The sequence below is a fragment of the Moschus berezovskii genome, chromosome 20 (genome assembly GCF_049115385.1).
Source record: "Moschus berezovskii isolate FMDL1 chromosome 20, NW_MosBer_1.0, whole genome shotgun sequence".
In the NCBI taxonomy this organism is placed as follows: Eukaryota; Metazoa; Chordata; class Mammalia; order Artiodactyla; family Moschidae; genus Moschus; species Moschus berezovskii.
In genome coordinates, this window is record NC_142479.1 from 34,223,737 (window position 1) to 34,245,099 (window position 21,363).

General features: G+C 45.0%; 1 protein-coding gene across 1 annotated transcript in view; it reads left to right on the forward strand.

Moving 5' to 3' along the window:
* VPS53 (VPS53 subunit of GARP complex) overlaps positions 1–21,363 on the forward strand; it is a 132,807-nt gene that overhangs the window by 63,471 nt on the left and 47,973 nt on the right. Inside the window, exons 12-13 of the mRNA XM_055402900.2 lie at positions 386–487; positions 8,522–8,616. Of these exons, the coding sequence (XP_055258875.2) occupies positions 386–487; positions 8,522–8,616 (197 nt within the window). The remainder of the gene's footprint in view (positions 1–385; positions 488–8,521; positions 8,617–21,363) is intronic.

A 21,363-nucleotide genomic window follows, 5' to 3' on the forward strand; every position in this document is an offset into this window, starting at 1 on the left:
GGGCACTAAGTTTTCTGGAAGAGGCAGAGGGAGTTTGATGTGTGATATGGAGAACCCAAAACTGGTGCTCTGTGACTACCTGGAGGGGTGGGGTGGGGAGGGAGGTGGGGGTGGGGGTTAAGAGGGAGGGGACCCTTGTATGCCTATGGCCCATTAATGTTGATATATGGCAAAAACCATCACAATATTGTAAATCATCCTCCAGTTATAAAAAGCAGTGTGAAGGCCTGGTGGTGAGAATGTGATCCAGGGTGTCTCCATTTTTGCCCATCAGATCAGATTGCATGGTATAGCTATTGGAGAGCCTTGGAAAAGGCAGATCAGCAGGGAAAGATGTTGACTCTACTCAGAAAACACCCATCTGTTTCTCACATCTAATTAACAGAAAAAACTCGAATCTCCACCCGCATCCACCAATCCCTTCCTGGAAGATGAGCCAGGAGCAGAGATGGAGGAACTGGCGATGGAGAAAGGAGATTTAGAGCAAGTAAGTCTGGTTTGCATCCCCCCCGCCCCCGCCCGCACAGCCTGCCAAATGTTTGTTTCTGAAGATGGGTCTGCTGCTGCTGCTGCTAAGCCTCTTCAGTCATGTCTGACTCTGTGCGACCCCATAGGCGGCAGCCCACCAGGCTCCGCCGTCCCTGGGATTCTCCAGGCAAGAACACTGGAGTGGGTTGCCATTTCCTTCTCCAGTCTGTGAAAGTGAAAAGTGAAAGTGAAGTCGCTCAGTCGTGGTCTGCTCACTCTTAAATATGATCCCTTGGCTATTGACCACATTCAGAGATTACAACTTTGGTGGTCTTTCTAGAAGGGCTTTATCTGAAAGCGCATTTAGAAACTTGAGTAAAAGAGCAGTCCTTCCTGCCCCACCCCACCCCACCCCACCTCTCTGCTCTCCAATCGCCTCACCACCGGCCTCAGCAACACATCCAAGCTTGATCAGCGGGTATGGCAGGGCGGCCGAACTCTGCCCTGGCTCATTCATCATCTCTCAAATTTGTCAGCCCAGCTTTTAGTTGTCCCCTGATCTGGTCCGGTGATGACACGAGAGGCTGAAAGATCCCTGGTGAAGTTAGCAGCTCCCGTCAGCCAGGAGAGACTCTGACTCAGCGGAAGCCAAGCACCTTAGGTCTGGAAGCCGTCAGGGAGGCCTGAAAACACCAAGGGGACCAGTGGCATATTTGGAGAGTTACTTTTCAGAGCACACCAGCACTTTCATTTCCTTCAGCTTTTTCTGTCCAACTCTTAAATTTCCTCTCCCTCCATTGCAGAGAATGGTGTTTTTGTTTCATTGCCATTTTATGACACGAGAGGTTAGAGCAATAAATCAGGACTTTTCCTGTCTGGATTAGTGAGCCCTCTTTTTTAATTTTCTACACTTGGCTGCTAGAGGATGATTTTATGAGATTATTTTGATCCAGACACCACCGAAAGGGAGGCCGGCTGGGAAGAGCAGCTCTGGGAACCCCATAGCCATGCACATCGCAGTTCACCCTGCGTTCCTAGCCCAGGGAGGGATGATAGGTGTACAGTCCTGGCAGGAGCCGAGAAAGCAGAATTCCCAGGAGCAGCTCTGAAGTGATGCCATCAGAGATATCTGATCCACTGATTAAATAATTATAATGACATGGATGCCTCACATTTTTATGGTGCTTTATAGTTTAAAAGTCTTCTACAGATTTTACTTTATTTTGTATTTCCCATGCCTGCCTCTCCTTTTATAGTAGGATTTCTGTAAGCGCCAGGCTCAGTGACTAACCCAGGGTTACAGAGTTTGGAAGTGAAGAAGCTGGGAAGGAGCTGAAAGCCAGGTCTGGAAGTCAGAGACTAAAATTCCTTTCCTGGCGCTCTTTCCATCACACCGTGATGTCGCCCTGAAAAGTGGAGGACCTAGAAATGAATCCCATGAATAAAAGGGAATGAATAAAACTGGAGAGATGCCCTGAGGCCACATCCCAGAGATCTACAGGATTAAACGTAATTGATTTAAAGCCATCATATCAGCTAGGCTAGGAGGAAACAAAGATTTCTTTTAACTAAAGAAATGCCTCTCTCAGGGACTTCCCTGGTGGTCCAGTGGTTAAGACTTCATGCTTTCAGTGCAAGGGTTGAAGGACTGATCCCTGGTCTGGGAACTAAGATCCTACATGCCACTCAGCACAGCCAAAAAAAGAAAGAAATGTGTGTCTCACATTTTGGGAGGAAGGACTGGGATGAGAAAGAAGAGTCCAGGGCTCATCCTCCACCCGTGCTCAGGTATCTGCACCCTCTGAGCTGGCCTTCTGTAGTTGGGCCATTTTCAGGGCCTTCCTGTCTCCCCAGCGCACATGGCTGTCACTGTCACATCCAGAATCATGTAACTGAACACTCAGATGCTCCCAGTGCTGTTGGGAAATTATCCCATTAGCCAGTCATCTCTGGGTGTCACAAAACTGGATTATGATAGAGTTCCCCATGAGCTACAAAATCAGTTTTGTCAGGTAACCTGTTTTTTTTTTCTTTCTTGTGGAACTTTTTGCTCATCCTGGAAGCTTGAGATTAAGCTCATCTTAAGGATGAAGACCTGCTCATTCTAAGGACACAGAGCACAGGTACATGGGGTAAAGCAGAGTCACGTGGTGGAGAACATGCCAGACTCTGATTTGCCATCAGCTGGCTGTGTGACCTTAGGCAGGTACTTTTCTCATTGGACTTCCCTTGTTTCTTCCTGTTTAGAGGGAGCGCTGGTTTTCCAGTTATATTCCTTGGTGCCCTGTCACATGTCACTGTGAGGAGCTGGGAGGAGACCAGAGCTCTAAGTCCCTCCAGATAGAGCAGTTCTCTTTTGAGTCACTTTTTTTCATGGACTCCCAGTTAAAATTACTTTGGGATCAGGGGTTCTAGGTATGTTCAAAAGGAAAGTACTAAGACTTCCCTGGTGGTCCAGTGGTTAAGACTTCAGCTTCAGTGCAAGGGATTCAATCCCTGACCAGGAAGCTAGATCCCACATGCCTCTCGGCCAAAAAAAACAAAACATAGAAGCAATGTTGTAACAAGTTCAGTGAAGACTTCAAAACTTTAAAAACCTAAAAAAAGGACTGAAAACCTCTGGGCTAGATGATCCACCCTCAGTTTCTCGGGCTGTTCCTTTTTAGTAATAAAACTGACACACCAGTGACTAATGCCTCCTCGTCTGCATTCCCAGCCTCCTACCGGCTCTCCAGCACCATCCCACTTGTGGTTGATTAGGTGGGAGCTCCAGGACCCCCCACCCCAACTTCCCAGTCACTTGATGGCTTCTGAAATTGGGCGCACTGCAAGAGGAGGAGCCAGGTGGGGCTTCAGGGGGAAACTCACAAGATGCTGGTGGTGAGCTCGGCCAGGGCAGGGGTACCAGTAGTTGTGCTGGGTTACCCAGCCTGTTGGCATCACTGCAGTCAGCAGACAGGGGGCCCTCAAGATGAGGCTATAGAAGGGAGCGCGAACTTGGAAAGAGGTGTTTAGTTCGAGCAGTCTGTTGCCAACATGTTCCCAGTGATTAAAAAATGGCATCTGAAAGAGGACTGAGGGTCCTCAGAGTATAAAAGAAAGAAGAAATAAGGAATTTCTGGCTTTAAAATGTACCCTTCTGGTGATCCGAGCAGTTAGATTTAATCTGTTTACATTGGATTGTAATAAAAGGAAATGGGACCAGCTGCAGACCTCCTTACTGTGACAACAGTAACCTTTTATTATTCCATCAAACTCCAGGAGGAAATAGCTTAAACATCTGCAGCTTTTGGACAGAATTCACACACTCCGAAGTCCAGCCCGAGTGCTACTGCTAAACGACTTTAGTGTATTCTTTAAGCTGAGAAGCAACCCTTTAGGGAGCTGGAAGGTGCAAAGGGAAACACCAACTTGAGCTCCAATTCTAGCCTGTAGCATCTAAATATGAATACAGATATGAGGCAGCCAGAGGCAGGAGGCAGCTGGGTAGGGGTTAAAAAAAAACAGACTTGAGGCAGTCCCTCCCATCGTTCCCCTCTTGCTTCCAAATCACATTGAAAACTCTGTAAGAGGACAGGGACTATGACTGTGGCTGTCGGTCGCTCCTCTCTGCTGGGAGCGCCATTAGGGGGCAGAGGCTGGGTGGAGCGGAGTCCCCTGCAGGAAGGTTCGGGCCACCTGGGCTGTCTAACTGTGCGGCTGGCTCTGAGCCACGGCCAGGGGCGTCTGTGGGGCCTCATCAAACTTGGGTCCCCGGGAAGACGGGTCAGGGTGAGTTTGTTGAAATATCAAAGTAGCCATACTCTCTAGTGATTGGAATCTTTATTTATCTGAATAATCTCTCTAGATTCATCCATACATTTTTATCACATATCATTTTGTGCATACATAAAAAGGAAAATATAAGCAAAATAAATAGGTAAAGATATTCCCCAAACTTCTTCGCCTTTGGAGTCTTAACTCTGCTGAACTACTTTTTTTTTTTTTCAAAGAGTTTTTTGATGTGGACCAGTTTTAAAGTCTTTATGGAATGTGTTACAGTATTGGTTCTGTTTTATGTTTTGGTGTTTTGCCCAAAAGGGGGTATGTGGGATCTTCTCTCCCCAACCAGGGAACCCACACCCCCTGCATTGGAAGGGAAAGTCTTAACCCCTGGACTACCAGGAAGTCCCTCTGAAACTCTTAAAAAAAAAAAAAAAACTTTTAATTTCACAATAATTATAGACTGATAAAAAGTTGCACAGAGAAGTCCTGGATACCCATCTCTCAGCTTCCCTCAGTGCTGATGGCTCCGTAACTACAGCACGTTATCAAAACTGGGATGTTGGTGCTAACGTCGTTCTTCACTCAGGTGTGGATGTCCCTGTTGCCACACAGTGTGGTCCCAGCTGCTGGTGATGTGCCGTTTCTCAAAATGCTCCTTTACTATACCTGGGATACACCTGTAGTACAGTTATCATCAAAACCAGCTGGTTAACACTGATACAGTACTAGTCACGTAACTCCAGGCCTTAATTGGATTTTTTATTGTTATTTGAAACCTCTTTCTCTTTTTTAAAAAAATAATGTCAAATTTAGGGAAAGTTTTTAAAAATATTGCTGCTGCTGCTAAGTCGCTTCAGTCGTGTCCGACTCTGCGCGACCCCATAGACGGCAGCCCAACAGGCTCCTCTGTCCCTGGGATTCTCCAGGCAAGAACACTGGAGTGGGTTGCCATTTATTGCTAGGAACTCCCAAATATCGTTCACCTGAGTTCACTAGTTTCTACTCTGTTGCTGCATTCACTTTACCATTTTCTCCCCTCCCCCCTGTCTCTTACCCTCCCTCCCTCCGTCTCTCTCTCTTTCAGAACAAGTCAGTTTATAAGGATCATGCCCTTTGTCTCTGAGTATTTCAGTATGTATTTCCTCTCTAGGAAGCACATTCACTTAAGAAAGATATTCACTAAAGAGAGGCACTCACTAAAATCACCACAGATCAAAATCAGAAAATTTAACACCAGTGCGATACCTCATTTGTAGACTTATTTAAATGTTATAATGTGATCCAAAAGTGATAAATTAAAACATGGTCAATTGTTAGGAAAGCACACTGAATTAGTAAATAAAGCCAGATACGAAATACACACATTGGTTTAAAACATGACAATATTCTATATTACACAAATTCCCATTTATAATTTCCAGAAGCTATCCTACAGACATGTGAATATTTTTGTCAGGGGAAGAAAATATAAATAAAGGGAATAATTATGATGTTTATGAAGATTGCATTTTAGTTAATGAAAAGGTATCTGGGTATTGTGGTCTTATTTTCCAGTTCTAAAATCAGGATATCTGGGTCCCTGGTGGCTCAGCCGGTAAGGAACCTGTCTGCCAGTGCAGGAGACACAAGCCAGGGACTGGATCCCTGGGTTGGGAAGATCCCCTGGAGAAGGAAATGGCAACCAGCTCTAGTATTCTTGCCTGGAAAATTCCATGGGCAGAGGAGCCTGGCAGGTTACAGTCTGGAGTCGCAAAGAGTCGAACACAGCTGAGCATACCCATACATATGCTGTGTGGCACTGTTAAAATCAGGATATTTCAGGATATCTAATCCTAAAAAAGTTAGACAAATTAAATCACATTTCTCTGTTCGTTTATCAAATCACTTTATTGAAAAGAATAACAAATTTTGAAATATAAGTAACTGACTTGGAAAATGTAAAACATATAAGGACCACACCTTCACACTCATCATACTGCATCACAGATCCCTCGTTGTAAACTAATGGAAATGTAGAAAAACCCCTAAGGTATCTATGAAATGAAGTAGAACTTTGGATCTACCCAATTTAAACTCAGATTAAGCCAGTCTTATGTGCTAAGCTTCAGTCATGTTCAACTCTTTGCTATCCCATGCAACCCGCCAGTCTCCTCTATCCATGGGATTCTCCAGGCAAGAATACTGGAGTGGGTTGCCATGTCCTCCTCCAGGGGATCTTTTCGATCCAGGGATCGTACTCGCGTCTCTTACATCTCCTGCATTGGCAGGTAGCTTCTTTACCACTGGTGCCACCTGGGAAGCCCGGAGTCTCTTACAGTCTCAGCCTATGGCCTGACTTTGGCCGTGGCTTCTGAATGGTAAGAAAAAATAGCCCCAACTATAGTTAGTCTTAGGGAGAACCAGAGTTTCTTCAAATCCTGCCAAATAAATAAATAAAGACATGGAATTCTTAGAAGGTGAAAAGGGAATAGAGCTAGATATGAGATTAAATGGGGTATGTCTACAGTTGACATTTCGGGTGATCATTACCAGTTTTTACAGATGTTTTTAAGCATTTCAGGGTGTTTTTTTTTAAATTACTAGAAGAAGGTAATCATTATTTCTGTCTGTCTTTAGGAGCTTAGCTTTTCCCGTTTATTAAGAGATATGAACAGTTCAATTCAACGAGTATGTTATAAGTGCTGATTTATATCCAGATTGTACCCTTGTATCAAACCCAGCAAAGCCTCAGAGACCTGTATCTATTTTCAGATGCCCACAAACAAAACATAGATAGAATTGGCTTTTTGTTTTTTTAGGAACAGAAATATGTAGGAAGATCTTGTTTATTTTTTAGATGTTTGACAGGAAATTTAGTAGCAAATAGTAGTTTTTAAATGCTTGCCTGCCCAGATAACCTTTTTATCAGATACAGTTTTCCCAGCATCAGTTGGGGGCCAGGGCTGATCCATGTTTTCTCTGGTGCAAGGCAAAAAATACAGATAAAACAGCCAGCCTGTCTATCTACCTATCTTTCTATCTTGATATACGGTCACCAATTAACTGTCTCTTCTTGGGAGGAACTGCCTTTATGCAGCTATTTTCTCTTTTAAAAGGTTTAGGTATAAAATACTCTTTTAGGAACTTGTGGCGAGAATATTGAGAGTGTAAAGTAGCAAAATGTTAGCAACCCTGTGTCGGCCCCCTACCCTTCTTGTTTTTGTTGTTTTTTTCCTATTTGTTGATGAAATTCAGCAGTCAGGAAGCACTGCAGGGACAGCAGTAATCTAATAGGTAGAGTTCTGGTTTAGGAGATAGAAACTTCACCCTGTGCCTGGGGGCAGGCTGCTAACACCTTCTGTGCCTCCCTTTCTTTAGGTGTGAAGTGAAGTCGCTCAGTCGTGTCCGACTCTTTGCGATCCCATGGACTGTTGCCCACCAGGCTCCTCAGTCCATGGAATTTTCCAGGCAAGAGTACTGGAGTGGGTTGCCATTTCCTTCTCCAGGGGATCTTCCCAACCCAGGAATCGAACCGGGTCTCCTGCACTGCAGGCAGACGCTTTACCGTCTGAGCCACCAGGGAAGCCCTTCTTTAGGTGTAGTAGAAGTGAATGTCGCTCAGTCGTGTCCAGCTCTTTGTGACCCCATGGACCATGCAGTTCATGGAATTCTCCAGGCCAGAATACTGGAGCCAGTAGCCCTTTCCCTTCTCCAGGGATCTTCCCAACCCAGGGATCGAACCCAGGTCTCCCTCACTGTAGACAGAGTCTTTACCAGCTGAGCCACCAGGGAAGCCCTTCTTTTAGTGTAAAATAGTAGTCATAATTCCTACATCAAGGGTTGTGCGGAGTAGATGAGGTGTTATTTCATATCAAAGCGCTTGGCCCATAATAACAAGCAGTAAATGGAGGCTTTCAAAACTAGACTGTGTAAAAGTACTTTAGACATTCCAAGGGACTGCCCAGCTATAAGGTGCTGATTATCAGCAAGAATTTGCATTTTTGAAACATCAGTCAGATGATGAAGAACTTCCAAATTGAAAATGCATGTGTTATCACAGTAGCTATAAATCTTTCACTGCATAGAGCACATAAATGATGCCAACAAAGCTGGTTTATTATTCACAAGCTGGCATGAATTATAATACAGGACATAGTCCCAGTCTAGTTACACTGCATGCTTCTTTTCTGTAAGTTAGGAGTGAACTTTGAAGGGATGTTTTTGTTGAAACTGCTGGAAAATTTGCAAAGATGGCGCAAGTATAGAGTTTCTTTTTTTCTTCCCTTTTCTCTCTTTTTTTCCTTTACAGCCTAAGAAGCCTAAAGCCCCAGACAATCCATTTCACGGCATTGTTTCCAAGTGTTTTGAGCCACATCTCTATGTGTATATTGAGTCCCAGGACAAGTGAGTAACAACGATTTTGCTGCTTTCTCCTGCCTTTTCTCCCTCTTTGAGTCAGGGAGGGGCCCTGCAAGGACACAGCTCCTTCTAGAGGTTGAAGGAGGGACTTGGCATGTCCATGTATCCTCCTGTTAAGGATACTGTTTGGTCTTTTGAATGTTATAATGTATTATGTCTATAAATCTCAGAAGCCTGAATGTGACTCTAAGGCACTCCCAAACAGGTCCCAGCGCCTATTTCTGAGATGGGCACTGAGCCCTTACATCTGCATGTCAGCCTGCCAGGCTTTACGATGTCAGGTGCTGAAAAGTGGAGAATGAAAGCCTCAACTCTAATATATGTGTTTTCAAGTATAATTCGTTTAACTTTTCATTTTGAAATCATTTAGATTCACCAAAAAGTTATAAAAGAATTCTCATATATCCTTTGTCCAGAGTATGGTGGTGGTTGTTTAGTTGCTAAGTCGGGTCTGACTCTTTGTGACCCCCATAGACTGTAGCCCACCAGGCTCCTCTGTCCATGGGATTTCCAAGGCAAGAATACTGGAGTGAGTTGCCATTTCCTTCTCCAGGGGATCTTCGGACCCAGGAATTGAACCCACATCTCCTGCATTGGCAGGCGGGGTCTTTACCACTGCACCACCTAGGAAGCCCCCATAGAATGGTAGCAGCTTATAGAACTGCAGTTATCAAAATCAGGAAGGTGCGATTCTCCCCTGCGTGTCCTTCCTCTGGTCCAGGATCCGGTCATGCGTTTAGTTCTCAGGTCTCCTTAGTCTCCTTTAAGCTTGAACAGTTCCTCAGTCTCTTCTTTGTCTTTCATGACCTTGACGCTTTTGAAAAGTGTTTGACCAGCTCTTTTGTCCAAAGCCCTCAATTTCTGTTTGTGATGTTTCCTCTTGATTAAATCCAGATTATGTGTTTTGGGCAAGAATACCACAGAGGTGACATTGTGTCCTTCTCAGTGCCCAGCGCACGATGTCAGGAGGGGGCATCTCACGTGGCTTTGTCCTGTTACTGCTGAGGTTGACCTTGACCAGTTGCTTAAGTGGTGTCTGCCAGCTTTTTCCCAGTAAAGCTGCGTTTTTGCTTTATGATAAGTATTTTGTGGGGGGTACTTCAGGACCATGTAAATATCCCCCGTCTCATCACTTCACCCCTCATTGTCGCATCTCTTGACAATTCCTGCCCGACACAGTGATTACTGTAGTGTTTGCCAAACACTGTGGGTTTCTGTCATTTCTTCTACATTTACTCATTGGGATTCTACTAGAAGGAAGAGCTTCCTCTTCTCCCCCACTTGTTGGTTTGTTTGTTTTTGTCTGTTTGGACTGATGGCTTCTTATTTTCTTTGATGGATTATCATCCATTTAATATACATGCTTTTTACAAATGCAGGGGCTCCAGAAAATGCTTACCAAGCAACCCACTGCAACCACAGCCAGTTGAATATGGTCATAAGGGCTCTCACAGCCAGCAGAGTGTGGTCCATGTCTCAGTATCCACTTCTATGCAAAGGACAGGGACCCCTCCTCATCCCTGAATCTCTGTCCACAGCCAGAGCAACTGTGGAAGGCCCATTTTGGAAAGGCCGGGTTTCTGAAACAGGTTGAAATGACTGGAGGCAGGCTGGTCCAGGCTTTGAGAAGAGGCTCTGTAGCCTAACATATATGTTTAGGAGGACCAGACAGTGGCTCACACGGGGACAACAGCAGCTCTGAGAAACTCCTCAAGGGGAGTTCTCTGGGAAAGCACTTAGGTCCTAAAGTCTAGTCCCGCCCGCTCTTTTTTTTTAATGCTTCTTTCATTTTAGCACATTCTTATTTAAAAGTATATTCCAAGGGTAAACCAGAAAATTAAGAGAACATTTCAGGTGGGTATTTGTGTCTTATCTGGAACATTATTGTTCTTCAACTATTTTATTGTTGGTTCATTCGCCAAGTCGTGTCCAACTCTCTGTGACCCCATGGACTGCAGCACCCCAGGCTCCTCTGGCCTCCACTATCTCCCAGAGTTTGCTCAAACTCATGTCCATTGAATTGGTGATAGATTGCTTCTATTCTTTTCTTTGTTGATTACAAGATGCATATTTTGTAATATGTAATTACAAATTACATATTAAAACCCCAGAAAATTAATTTGTGAAAGAGCTTCTATGTTAACAAAAACAACCTCCTCCCTGCCACCTACCCAGCAAAAAAAAAAAGTTGCCTTGACATCTGTTGCCTTGTAAAGCCTCAGTTTTCCTCCTGCTCTCTATCCATTTGGCTTACATCCATAGGCATGCAGAAGGGCAGACTACTAAAATCAAGTTTAAGAAATCATTTCCTCATCTGTTAAATAGTTACTATTACCATTTTTTTTTTAACATCCTGTCTTCTGCATTCACAAAGTTTTTTCTCAAAATTACTAATGAGACACCTCTTCAGGGCAGGAAAAAGGAGCTGCTATTTGCCTGTTAGGTGAACAGGTCTTGAAGCAGCCCACCTGTATGACTATTATGGGCCAAACTCCTATCTTCTCTTATCAATCCAAATTCTTATTTTTAGAAAGGCTTGAAAGCTATTGGGTCCAGGGTTTAAAGTGCATATCTGAGATAACCATGTGGTTTCCCCAAATCTATCCAGTCTTAAAAAAGAAAAAGAGTCATTTTGTGGATTATCTGGTATCATACAGGGATCCACTCTTCTCACATGGCCTCAATTCATATAAAGCACACTCATTGTTCATGAGACTTTGGGCGAAGGGCCAGCCCTCCCTTCCTTAGGGACTCTCCATTTCTCTCTGAAAAATGCAGTGCTGGCCCCTCAGCCTGCCGTCTGGCCTCGCTGGGACGCGTCCACAGCACGAGGGCAGCAGCGGAAGCTTCTCGTAGGAGAACTGCGTAGGCTGGGCTGCTCTCGCTCCAGAATAAGTAGCAAAAGCTGGGAGCAGGAAATCAAGTTCAAGAAACCCATTTCCTCATCTGTTACAGGAGAGCATCAGACAGAATAATGTCTAAAGCAGTGGGTTGTTACCCTTGAGTCATAGACCCCTCTGAGAACCAACAAAAACCACAGGCCTCTTTGCCAAAAAAAAAAAAAAAATCCACGAGAACCCACACACTATTTTGAATACAGTTTCAAGAGGTTCTCAAAGTCCTTCCTGAAGTCAGAGAATCCTAAGACTGGGGAAGGAACTCAGGTGGGCACTGACTGGGGGCAAATCACTAGTCCTGTTGTAACTCTGCAAGGAGGAAAACCTGAGGCCGTTCACAAGCTCCCAGAGGACAGAGACCCAACCCAAGGCAGTGGAAAGAGCGTGGGTCTGGGTGCCAGACAGACCTGCACTTGTATCCAAGCCCTGCATCAGCCCCTCGGGCCTCCAGCTCTGGTCCTCACCTCTCCAAGTCTGTTTTGCACCCTGTACAGTCAAGTGAATAAAGCCCCCCTCACAGGATTAGCAGCGAGGGTAAAACGACACGACATGTCGGCACCTGGCCCAAGAAAACAGGGCTCAGGAGCCGTGTCTGCCCTGGCCTCTGGCGATCCTGTTCCAGATTCTCAGGTGGTTGGGTGGCCTGGTCAGTGCTGCCAGCTCTCTGTTGAGCCTGGAGTGGGGTCCACTCTCTCATCTCCATAGTGCCCTCCCTGCCCGGGGAGAGTCCTGGCAGCACCTGCCCCAGCCCAGGGCCCAGCAGCAGCAGGACTGCGGAGCCGGTGCCCAGGGAGGAGGCAGGAGTGGGGCTGTCCCAAAGTCACCTCTCACCCGGCTGGGCCTCGCTGTCCTTCCGTGCCCTGAGCCGGTTTCTCTGTTTTTGTTTATGTCCAAGGAGGAAGTTAGTTGTATCTCTTCTCCTCTTGGAGATGTAGTCATTTTTTTTGGCCGGCTCTTGCAGAAGCAATTTCTCTCCGTAACCACTTTTCCTTCACTCCATTCAGTGACATTTTCAGGCTGAGAAGTTATCAGTGGCTCCATTTCTGCCCATTCTCCTGTGTTCTCTGTGATAGCTTTTGTTGAGATAGAGCCTGCCACCGCTTCTAACTTGGTCAAGCCTAGAGTTTCTCTGTAAACAGACATTGCTTATCGTTTGTTTTGAATTAATTTCTAACTTTCAGAAGAGTTCCAGGAATTGTACACAGAGCTCCTGTGTATCCTTACCCAGATTCTTCCATTAACAGCTGTCCCTCCCACTTCTGAGCAGACACACTCACAGACAGACACATTCTCATGTATATATAGACATTGTTTTTTGTTTGTTTGTTTATTAGTCTCTTAAGTCATGTCCGACTCTTTTGTGACCCTATGGCTTGTAGCTCGCCAGGCCCTTCTGTCCGTGGAATTTTCCAGGCAAGAATACTGGAGTGGGTTGACATTCCCTTCTCCAGGGGATCTTCCCCACCCAGGTATTAAACCCATGTCTCCTGCAGTGGCAGGCGTATCTTTACTACTGAGCCGCCTGGACAGCCCCACATAGCCGCAGTATAGTCATTAAAATCAAGAAGGTGCATTGACTCAGCACTTGCATGGAATCCATAGACCCCATTCACTTTTCCCGTTTGGCCCAATCCTGTTTTTTATAGATCCCAAATCCATTCCAGGATCGCAGGTTACATTTATTTGTCACAACTCTTTGGTTCCATCCAGAAGAATAACTTATTCTTTATCTTCCATAGCCTGAAAACTTTTGATGAGTGCAGGCCAGTTCCTCTGTGGAATGTCCTTCAGTCTGGTTCTGACTGATGCAGACTCGTGAGGCATGATTCATACAGAAGTGGTGCCTCGTTTTTCTCGGTGACTCCTCTATCATGAGACATACAGCATCAATGTGTCTCATAACTTGTGCTGCTCATTTTTACTACTTGGTTTAGATGGTATCGGCCAGGTTAATTAATAAGTATTTAATAAGTGTTAATTACTTAACCTTGAACCCATATAAATAGCTTTTTTCTCATATTTTACTTACTTATTTTACCATCCATTAATGACATTTGTCTGAATCCTTTATTACTAAGAGAGTTGCCAAGTAATTATTTTTCTAATCCCATTATTTCTTCTGCATTTCTTCTGTTTTAAGAAACAGCTTTCTCTTTTCTCCGTTTATTTATATCAGCATGGACATGTGGATTCCTGTTTTATTCAGTGGTTTTATAGCCACTACTATCTTTTTATTTTTTAACTTTATGTTGGAATAAATTTAGACCTAAGAAAAATTTCAAAAATAGTGCAGATATTCCCTCTCGTAAACTCCTCCATGTTCTCATCTTACATAACTGTAGTACAGATATCATCAAAACCAGCTGGTTAACACTGATACAGAACTAGTCACTTAACTCCAGGCCTTATTTGGATTTTACCAGTTTTTCCACTAACGTCCTTCTTCTCTTCCAGGATCCATCATCATTTGTTTTAACGGTCAAATTGTCCTTGACTTGGCCCCTTCCAGCCGGTTTCCCATCCTTTTTGTATGCCCCTAGTGTTTTTTGAGCACTTTCTTTCTGGCACAGCAAAATATACCAGGCTCATCTTGTACTTTCCTAACCCAGCCCTGAAGTCATCCATTTTTCCAGGATCCCTTGTTCCCTTGGTGGGAAATGTTTAGAAACTAAGTGCTGGTCATCAGGTATGTTCATTACTGCTTGAGTATTGTGCTTCTAGGTCTTCCAAGCTGAGAGAGCTAAGAAATACATGTATGTGTATATCTATGTATATTTTTATCCTTTTATATCTATTTATATATTTAAACCCATCAGTCTATGCCAGTAACTCCAATTCTAACCTAACACCACAGGGTTTATTGGAGCCTCCCTGTTCCCATGTCTGTAACTACTTTCTACAGCCGTGAGAAACTCGTTTTCAGTATCCTCCATGTACGTATTTATCTGCTCCGTATACCTGTGTGGAACCCATCTCCCAGCTGTGCTCAAGCCAGAGCTTGGCTCTCCAACCCCACTGACCATACCAGAGCCAACCCTCCTGCCACAGTCAAAAGGAAGGGGTATATGTGTGCTAAATCACTTCAGTCGTTTCTGACTCTTTGTGATCCTGTGGACTGTAGCTCACCAGGCTCCTCTGTCCATAGGTTTCTCCAGGCAAGAATACTGGAGCGGGTTCCTGTGCCCTCCTCCAGGGGATCTTCCCGACCCAAGGATGGAACCCACGTCTCTTGGTGTCTCTTGCAGTGGCATGCAGGTTCTTTACCACTAGCGCCACCTGGGAAGCTCTCATGTACCCTTGGATGAACAAGTTCTCTAACTTCAGTTCAGTTCAGTCGCTCAGTCGTGTCCGACTCTCCGCGACCCCATGAATTACAGCACGCCAGGCCTCCCTGTCCATCACCAACTCCCGGAGTACACTCAAACTCATGTCCACAGAGTCGGTGATGCCATCCAGCCATCTCATTCTCCGTCGTCCCCTTCTCCTCCCGCCCCCAACCTTTCCCAGCATCAGAGTCTTTTCCAGTGAGTCAGCTCGTCGCATGAGGTGGCCAAAGTATTGCAGTTTCAGCTTTAGCATCAGTCCCTCCAGTGAACATCCAGGATTGATCTCCTTTAGAATGGACTGGTTGGATCTCCTTGCAGTATAAGGGACTCTCAAGAGTCTTCTCCAACACCACAGTTCAAAAGCATCGATTCTTCAGCAATCAGCTTTCTTCACAGTCCAACTCTCACATCCATACATGACCACGGGAAAAACCATTGCCTTGACTAGACGGACCTTGGTTGGCAAAGTAATGTCTCTGCTTTTTAACATACTATCCAGGTTGGTCATAACTTTCCTTCCAAGGAGCAAGCGTCTTTTAATTTCATGGCTGCAGTCAGCATCTGCAGTGATTCTGGAGCCCCAAAAAATAAAGTCTGACACTGTTTCCACTGTTTTTCCATCTATTTCCCATGAAGTGATGGGACCAGATGCCATGATCTTTGTTTTTTGAGCTTCAAGCCAACCTTTTCACTCTCCTCTTTCACTTTCATCAAGAGGCTTTTGAGTTCCTCTTCACTTTCTGCCATAAGGGTGGTGTCATCTGCATATCTGAGGTTATTGATATTTCTCCCAGCAATCTTGATTCCAGCTTGCGCTTCTTCCAGTCCAGCGTTCCTCATGATGTACTCTGCATATAAGTTAAATAAGCAAGGTGACAATATACAGCCTTGACGTACACCTTTTCCTATTTGGAACCAGTCTGTTGTTCCATGTCCAGTTCTAACTGTTGCTTCCTGACCTGCATACAGGTTTCTCAAGAGGCAGGTCAGGTGGTCTGGGATTCCCATCTCTTTCAGAATGTTCCACCGTTTATTGTGATCCACACAGTCAAAGGCTTTGGCATAGTCAATGAAGCAGAAATAGATGTTTTTCTGGAACTCTCTTGCTTTCTCCATGATCCAGCGGATGTTGGCAATTTGATCTCTGGTGCCTCTGCCTTTTCTAAAACCTGCTTGAACATCTGGGAGTTCACGGTTCACATATTGCTGAAGCCTGGCTTGGAGAATTTTGAGCATGACTTTACTAGCGTGTGAGATGAGCGCAATTGTGCGGTAGTTTGAGCATTCTTTGGCATTGCCTTTCTTTGGGATTGGAATGAAGACTGACCTCTTCCAGTCCTGTGGCCAGCGCTGAGTTTTCCAAATCTGCTGGCATATTGAGTGCAGCACTTTCACAGCATCATCTTTCAAGACTTGAAATAGCTCAACTGGAATTCCATCACCTCCACTAGCTTTGTTCGTAGTGATGCTTTCTAAGGCCCACTTGACTTCACATTCCAAGATGTCTGGCTCTAGGTCAGTGATCACGTTATCGTGACTATCTTGGTCGTGAAGATATTTTTTGTACAGTTCTTCTGTGTATTCCTGCCACCTCTTCTTAATATCTTCTGCTTCTGTTAGGTCCATACCATTTCTGTCCTTTATCGAGCCCATCTTTGCATGAAATGTTCCCTTGGAATCTCTAATTTTCTTGAAGAGATCTCTTGTTTTTCCTATTCTGTTGTTTTTCTCTATTTCTTTGCATTGATCGCTGAGGAAGTCTTTCTTATCTCTCCTTGCTATTCTTTGGAACTCTGCATTCAGATGCTTATATCTTTCCTTTTCTCCTTTGCTTTTCGCCTCTCTTCTTTTCACAGCTATTTGTAAGGCCTCCTCAGACAGCCATTTCGCTCTCCTGCATTTCTTTTCCATGGGGATGGTCTTGGTCCCTGTCTCCTGTACAATGTCACGAACCTCCGTCCAGAGTTCATCAGGCACTCTATCAATCAGATCTAGTCCCTTAAATCTATTTCTCACTTCCACTGTATAATCATAAGGGATTTGATTGAGGTCATATCTGAATGGTCTAGTGGTTTTCCCTACTTTCTTCAATTTAAGTCTGAATTTCACAATAAGGAGTTCATGATCTGAGCCACAGTCAGCTCCTGGTCTTGTTTTTGCTAACTGTATACAGCTTCTCCATCTTTGGCTGCAAAGAATATAATCAATCTGATTTCGGTGTTGACCATCTGGTGATGTCCATGTGTAGAGTCTTCTCTTGTGTTGTTGGAAGAGGGTGTTTGCTATGACCAGTGCATTCTCTTGACAAAACTCTATTAGCCTTTGCCCTGCTTCATTCCGTGCTCCAAGTTCTCTAACTTCCTGGGGTCTTAAGCTGCTTCACCCACACTCATCCTCTTGCCCACTTTTTCTGACTACCATCTTCCTCTTCTGGAGCCATCTCTCCTGTACTTTCCAATTAAAATACCATTTCTGTGAATGCCGCCCACAGATCCACCAGGAAAAACAGCCTTGGTCATCCATACCTAAGCTTGGTCTGCAGTGTGGTTTTTCTCTCTGTGTTTTAATCTTTCCCTCTGTTGTCTTCGCTCTGAAGTAATCTTTGTTCCCAGGTGGTTTTTTGTATCAGTGGCACTCCCAGCAGTATCTCACATGGCTCCCCCGCAATGCTTATACAGTTCTTGGGTTAAAAGCTCAAGTTACAGGGAAGAAGGCAAAAGACCCCATCCACAGCCATGATGTCTTTCTTTAAACTGGAGAGAAAGTGAATCTGAGCTGTCATTGTGACACCACAGATCTGTACAGCGCTTTTGAGATTTGAAATCAAAGCCTCGGGTAGTGGATAGAGCTTGGCTTGGGAGTCAGGCTCCAGTTCAAATTCTAGCTCCATAAATTCTGTGACCTAGGGCAAGTTATATTATTTTTCTCAGCATCGGTTTTTTCATTTTTAAAATGGGGGTATTGATGCCTTCTGATTGAGGCTGCTGTGAGGATTAAATGAGATTGTATTTATCATGCACACAGCAAGGCACCTAGTTTATAGGCTTACAGCCTCGGGTAAGAGAGAGGCCAAAAAACCATTTTGGAACGCAGCATGGAGGGGCGAAAGGTACGACACTAGCTTGCTGTGGGAATTCAGATGTGTATGAACCTAACTGCAGGTATCTTCTCCCTCAGCCAGCCCGCTCCTTCTTCCCGTCCTCTGCCTCTCATGTCGTATTCTGTACTTTTTTTTTAAGAAATGTTTTTGGGGGCTGTGTACTAGAATTGAACCTGGGCCTCCTGCATTGGGAGCATGGATTCTTAGCTACTGGACCACCAGGGAAGTCCTTTGTACTTCTGACTCTAGGTCTTTATTCTTTCACCTGAATCTGCTTTGGAATTTTCTGTCTAGTTTCCTCTCATATTTTCTTTGTCTAAAACAAATTGTTTGTAGTGTCTGTACTGCAAAACTAGCAATTTATTGGCATCTTGAGATCTTAAGACCATAAACATGAAGGTCCTGTCTCCCCTAATAGGATACTGTACCTTTATCCTCACAGCACCATGAGCAGGACTTAACCCTTTATAAACATTTATTTGATTGTGATTGATTTAGGGCATAAAGGGCAAGTCTGCGATTCCGTTCAACAGGTCAGCATGCACCATGTCCCTTTCTCCAGTAGCTCTTCCTATAACATCATGCTGAAACTCAGGGTAGCGTTTGGTGTCTGGAAGAAATGGTAGCTTTTTTTTTTTTTTTAGGTGAATTCATTTTTATCTGATACTTACAGCCCACAGCACTTTGCATATACTGAGTGCTCCGTCCGTTTTTTATTGGTTTGGACCCTCTGTGCCTGCTCATGCACCTTGCCCTTCCCATCTGGGTGGCTCTCCCTTTTCTCTTCTGTGAAGCTGCTTGATTGCTCATTTTCCAGTGACTCGTGTTGCCGAGCAGATGCCGATGAAGAGTGCTGGGTGGAAGAGAGGGGTGGGATCCTCTGACTGGTTTATTTCTCATTCACACCGCAGAACAGTGTCCAAAGGAACCCAGTGAACATTCTGCAAAATGTGGAAGATTGTTAGAGCTTTGTTTATGAGGAGATTTTTGTCTCTGTTCTATGATCATAATTGATTTACAGTCTTACTCATCAGCTTGACTGTGAAATAAGAGGTAGATGAGGAAGTATCCTGGCTTCAGCTTCCAGGGGAATTAGATGAGAGGATCAAGTAAAAATGCTTCAGAGCTCTGGCCCCTGTTTTGGTAGGTACCGTGGACCCAGAGGTTAGAGTCTCTCGTAGAAGGACTCTAGCGGAAGCCTTGCCTGCTGTTCTGAGCTCTCCTCTGTGCACCAGCCCTGCCCCCACCTCGCCCTCCCATTCCCACCTTTCAGGGACAAGATGTGGAGGCTGAGCACCAGCATAATTTGGAGATAGTTTCACACATAAGCATGAAGAGGGAGGAGCAGAAGTAACAGAGACCTTATCCCTGCTCTCGGGAATCTTACAATAATGTGCGTGACACAGAGAAGAAGATTCTACCCCTGTAGAGCAAGCGGCTTTCACCTTTTGTCCCTTATAAGAAGGGACCTTATTTCACCTTCACCTTATAAGAAGGGACTGGCTACAGGACTGTCTCAGGAAGGATCTGAATTTACCCCAGAGATCAGTGGGAGAGACAGCCATTCCTGATGAGCATTGCCCACTGCAGGCTCAGGATAGGAGAAGGTCAGCATGTTTCCAGAATAAGTTACATCCTCACACTGTATAGTAGTGTATTTTTTTAAAAAGTGTCAGCATTACAGATGCCAGAAATTGCTATTATTAGAGGATGGGCATGAGTAGGGGTTGCCTGGGTGCCCCCTGAGCTGAACTAGGAGGGCAGTGGACAGATGGTGACAGAGGAGACACCAAGGAAGGCATCCAGGCAAAGGCACCGAGTTAAGGACTAGAGATGGAGCTGAGGGGGCAGCTGAGGAGAGTCCAGCTGAAGTCTGGGGACACCGTGGAGGAGAAGTGGGAGATTAAATGGAAAGGTGAGGCAAGAAGAGGGTGTAAGGAAGGGTGATGGTCACCCTGGAGCTTTCCAAGGTCAAGCTCCTCCTTGGCTTACTGGCCATCGCCACCATCACAGTGTACCAGCCTATGCTTGAAGTCCTTTGAGGGCAGAGTGACTGTATCTGGATGTCATAAACTCTTAGTAGCAAAGCTTTTGGGTAAAGTGTCAATCTTCTCCTGTTCATACTAATTGATACTGCGTGTGGTTCTTGTCTTTTTCTTCCTGACGGTTATATAAATACATGTAAAAAGCACAGCTGGTTTCTTGTAGCCTCAGACAGTAACCTAGAAAGATGCAGAATGTCAGGGTGGGTGGGCGCACCCTCCCCTTCCCCATGTTTCATACAGCACAGCTGTGCAGGGACCAATTAATACAGCCCCGTGGGATGCGAACAGTGATGACTCAATGTGACTGAGGCAAACTCAGTGACGTTCGAATGGGAAGTGGGCGAAAATTAAAACCATCATCACCACCGTGACCTGGGACAAGCCTGGAGCTGCTCAATAGTTTCTCTCCTCAGAATCTCTTGCACCTTTAATTCCAGAAGTTGTAAGAATAAACTGCATTAAAAGAGAAAGAAAGCATTTTTTGGTGAAGAATACTTCCTTACAGTTCCTCTTTGTTTAGGTATCTGTCTGCTGGGAGTCTTTAGGTGATTGTTATTTTTCAGTTGCTAAATTATATCCAACTCTTTGCAACCCCCTGGACTGTAGCCTGCCACAGTCCTTTGTCCACGGGATTTCCCAGGCAAGAATACTGGAATGGGTTGCCATTTCCTTCTCCAGGGGAACTTCCTGGATCAGGGATCCACACCTCCTGCTTGACTGGTGGATTCTTTATCATTGAGCTACCTGGGAAGCCCACCTTTAGGTTAATGATGTCTAAGTATTTGCTGACATTGTACCTTTTGAGGAGTAGTAGCGTAGAGTGGAGAAGGAAATGGCAACCCACTCCAGTGCTCTTGCCTGGAAAATCCCATGGACGGAGGAGCCTGGTGGGCTGCAGTCCATGGGGTCGCACAGAGTTGGACACGACTGAAGCGACTTAGCAGCAGCAGCAGCAGCGTAGAGTGGAGGGCTTCCCAGGTGGCACTAGTGGTAAAGAACCTGCCTGCCAGTGTAGGAGATGTACGAGACATGGGTTCGATCCCTAGTTGGGAAGATCCCAGTATTCTCGCCTGGAGAATCCAATGGACAGAGGAGCCTGGCAGGCTACAGTCTGTAGGCTCACAAAGAGTCAGACATGACTGAAGCGATGCGTGCACGCACAGGGTAGAGTGGGTAAAGACCATGAGGTTTGGAGGCAGGCTGCTTGGTTTTTAATCCTGGCTCCCCCACTGTCTGGCTATATGACTCTGGTCCTCGCTTTGTAAAAAGGAGGTTAGTGTTAGTCCCTAGGTCATAAGGTTATTCGTGATGATCAAGTGAAGTTCAGTGAAGTGATGCTTACAAAGAGCTGTGCAGCATAAGTG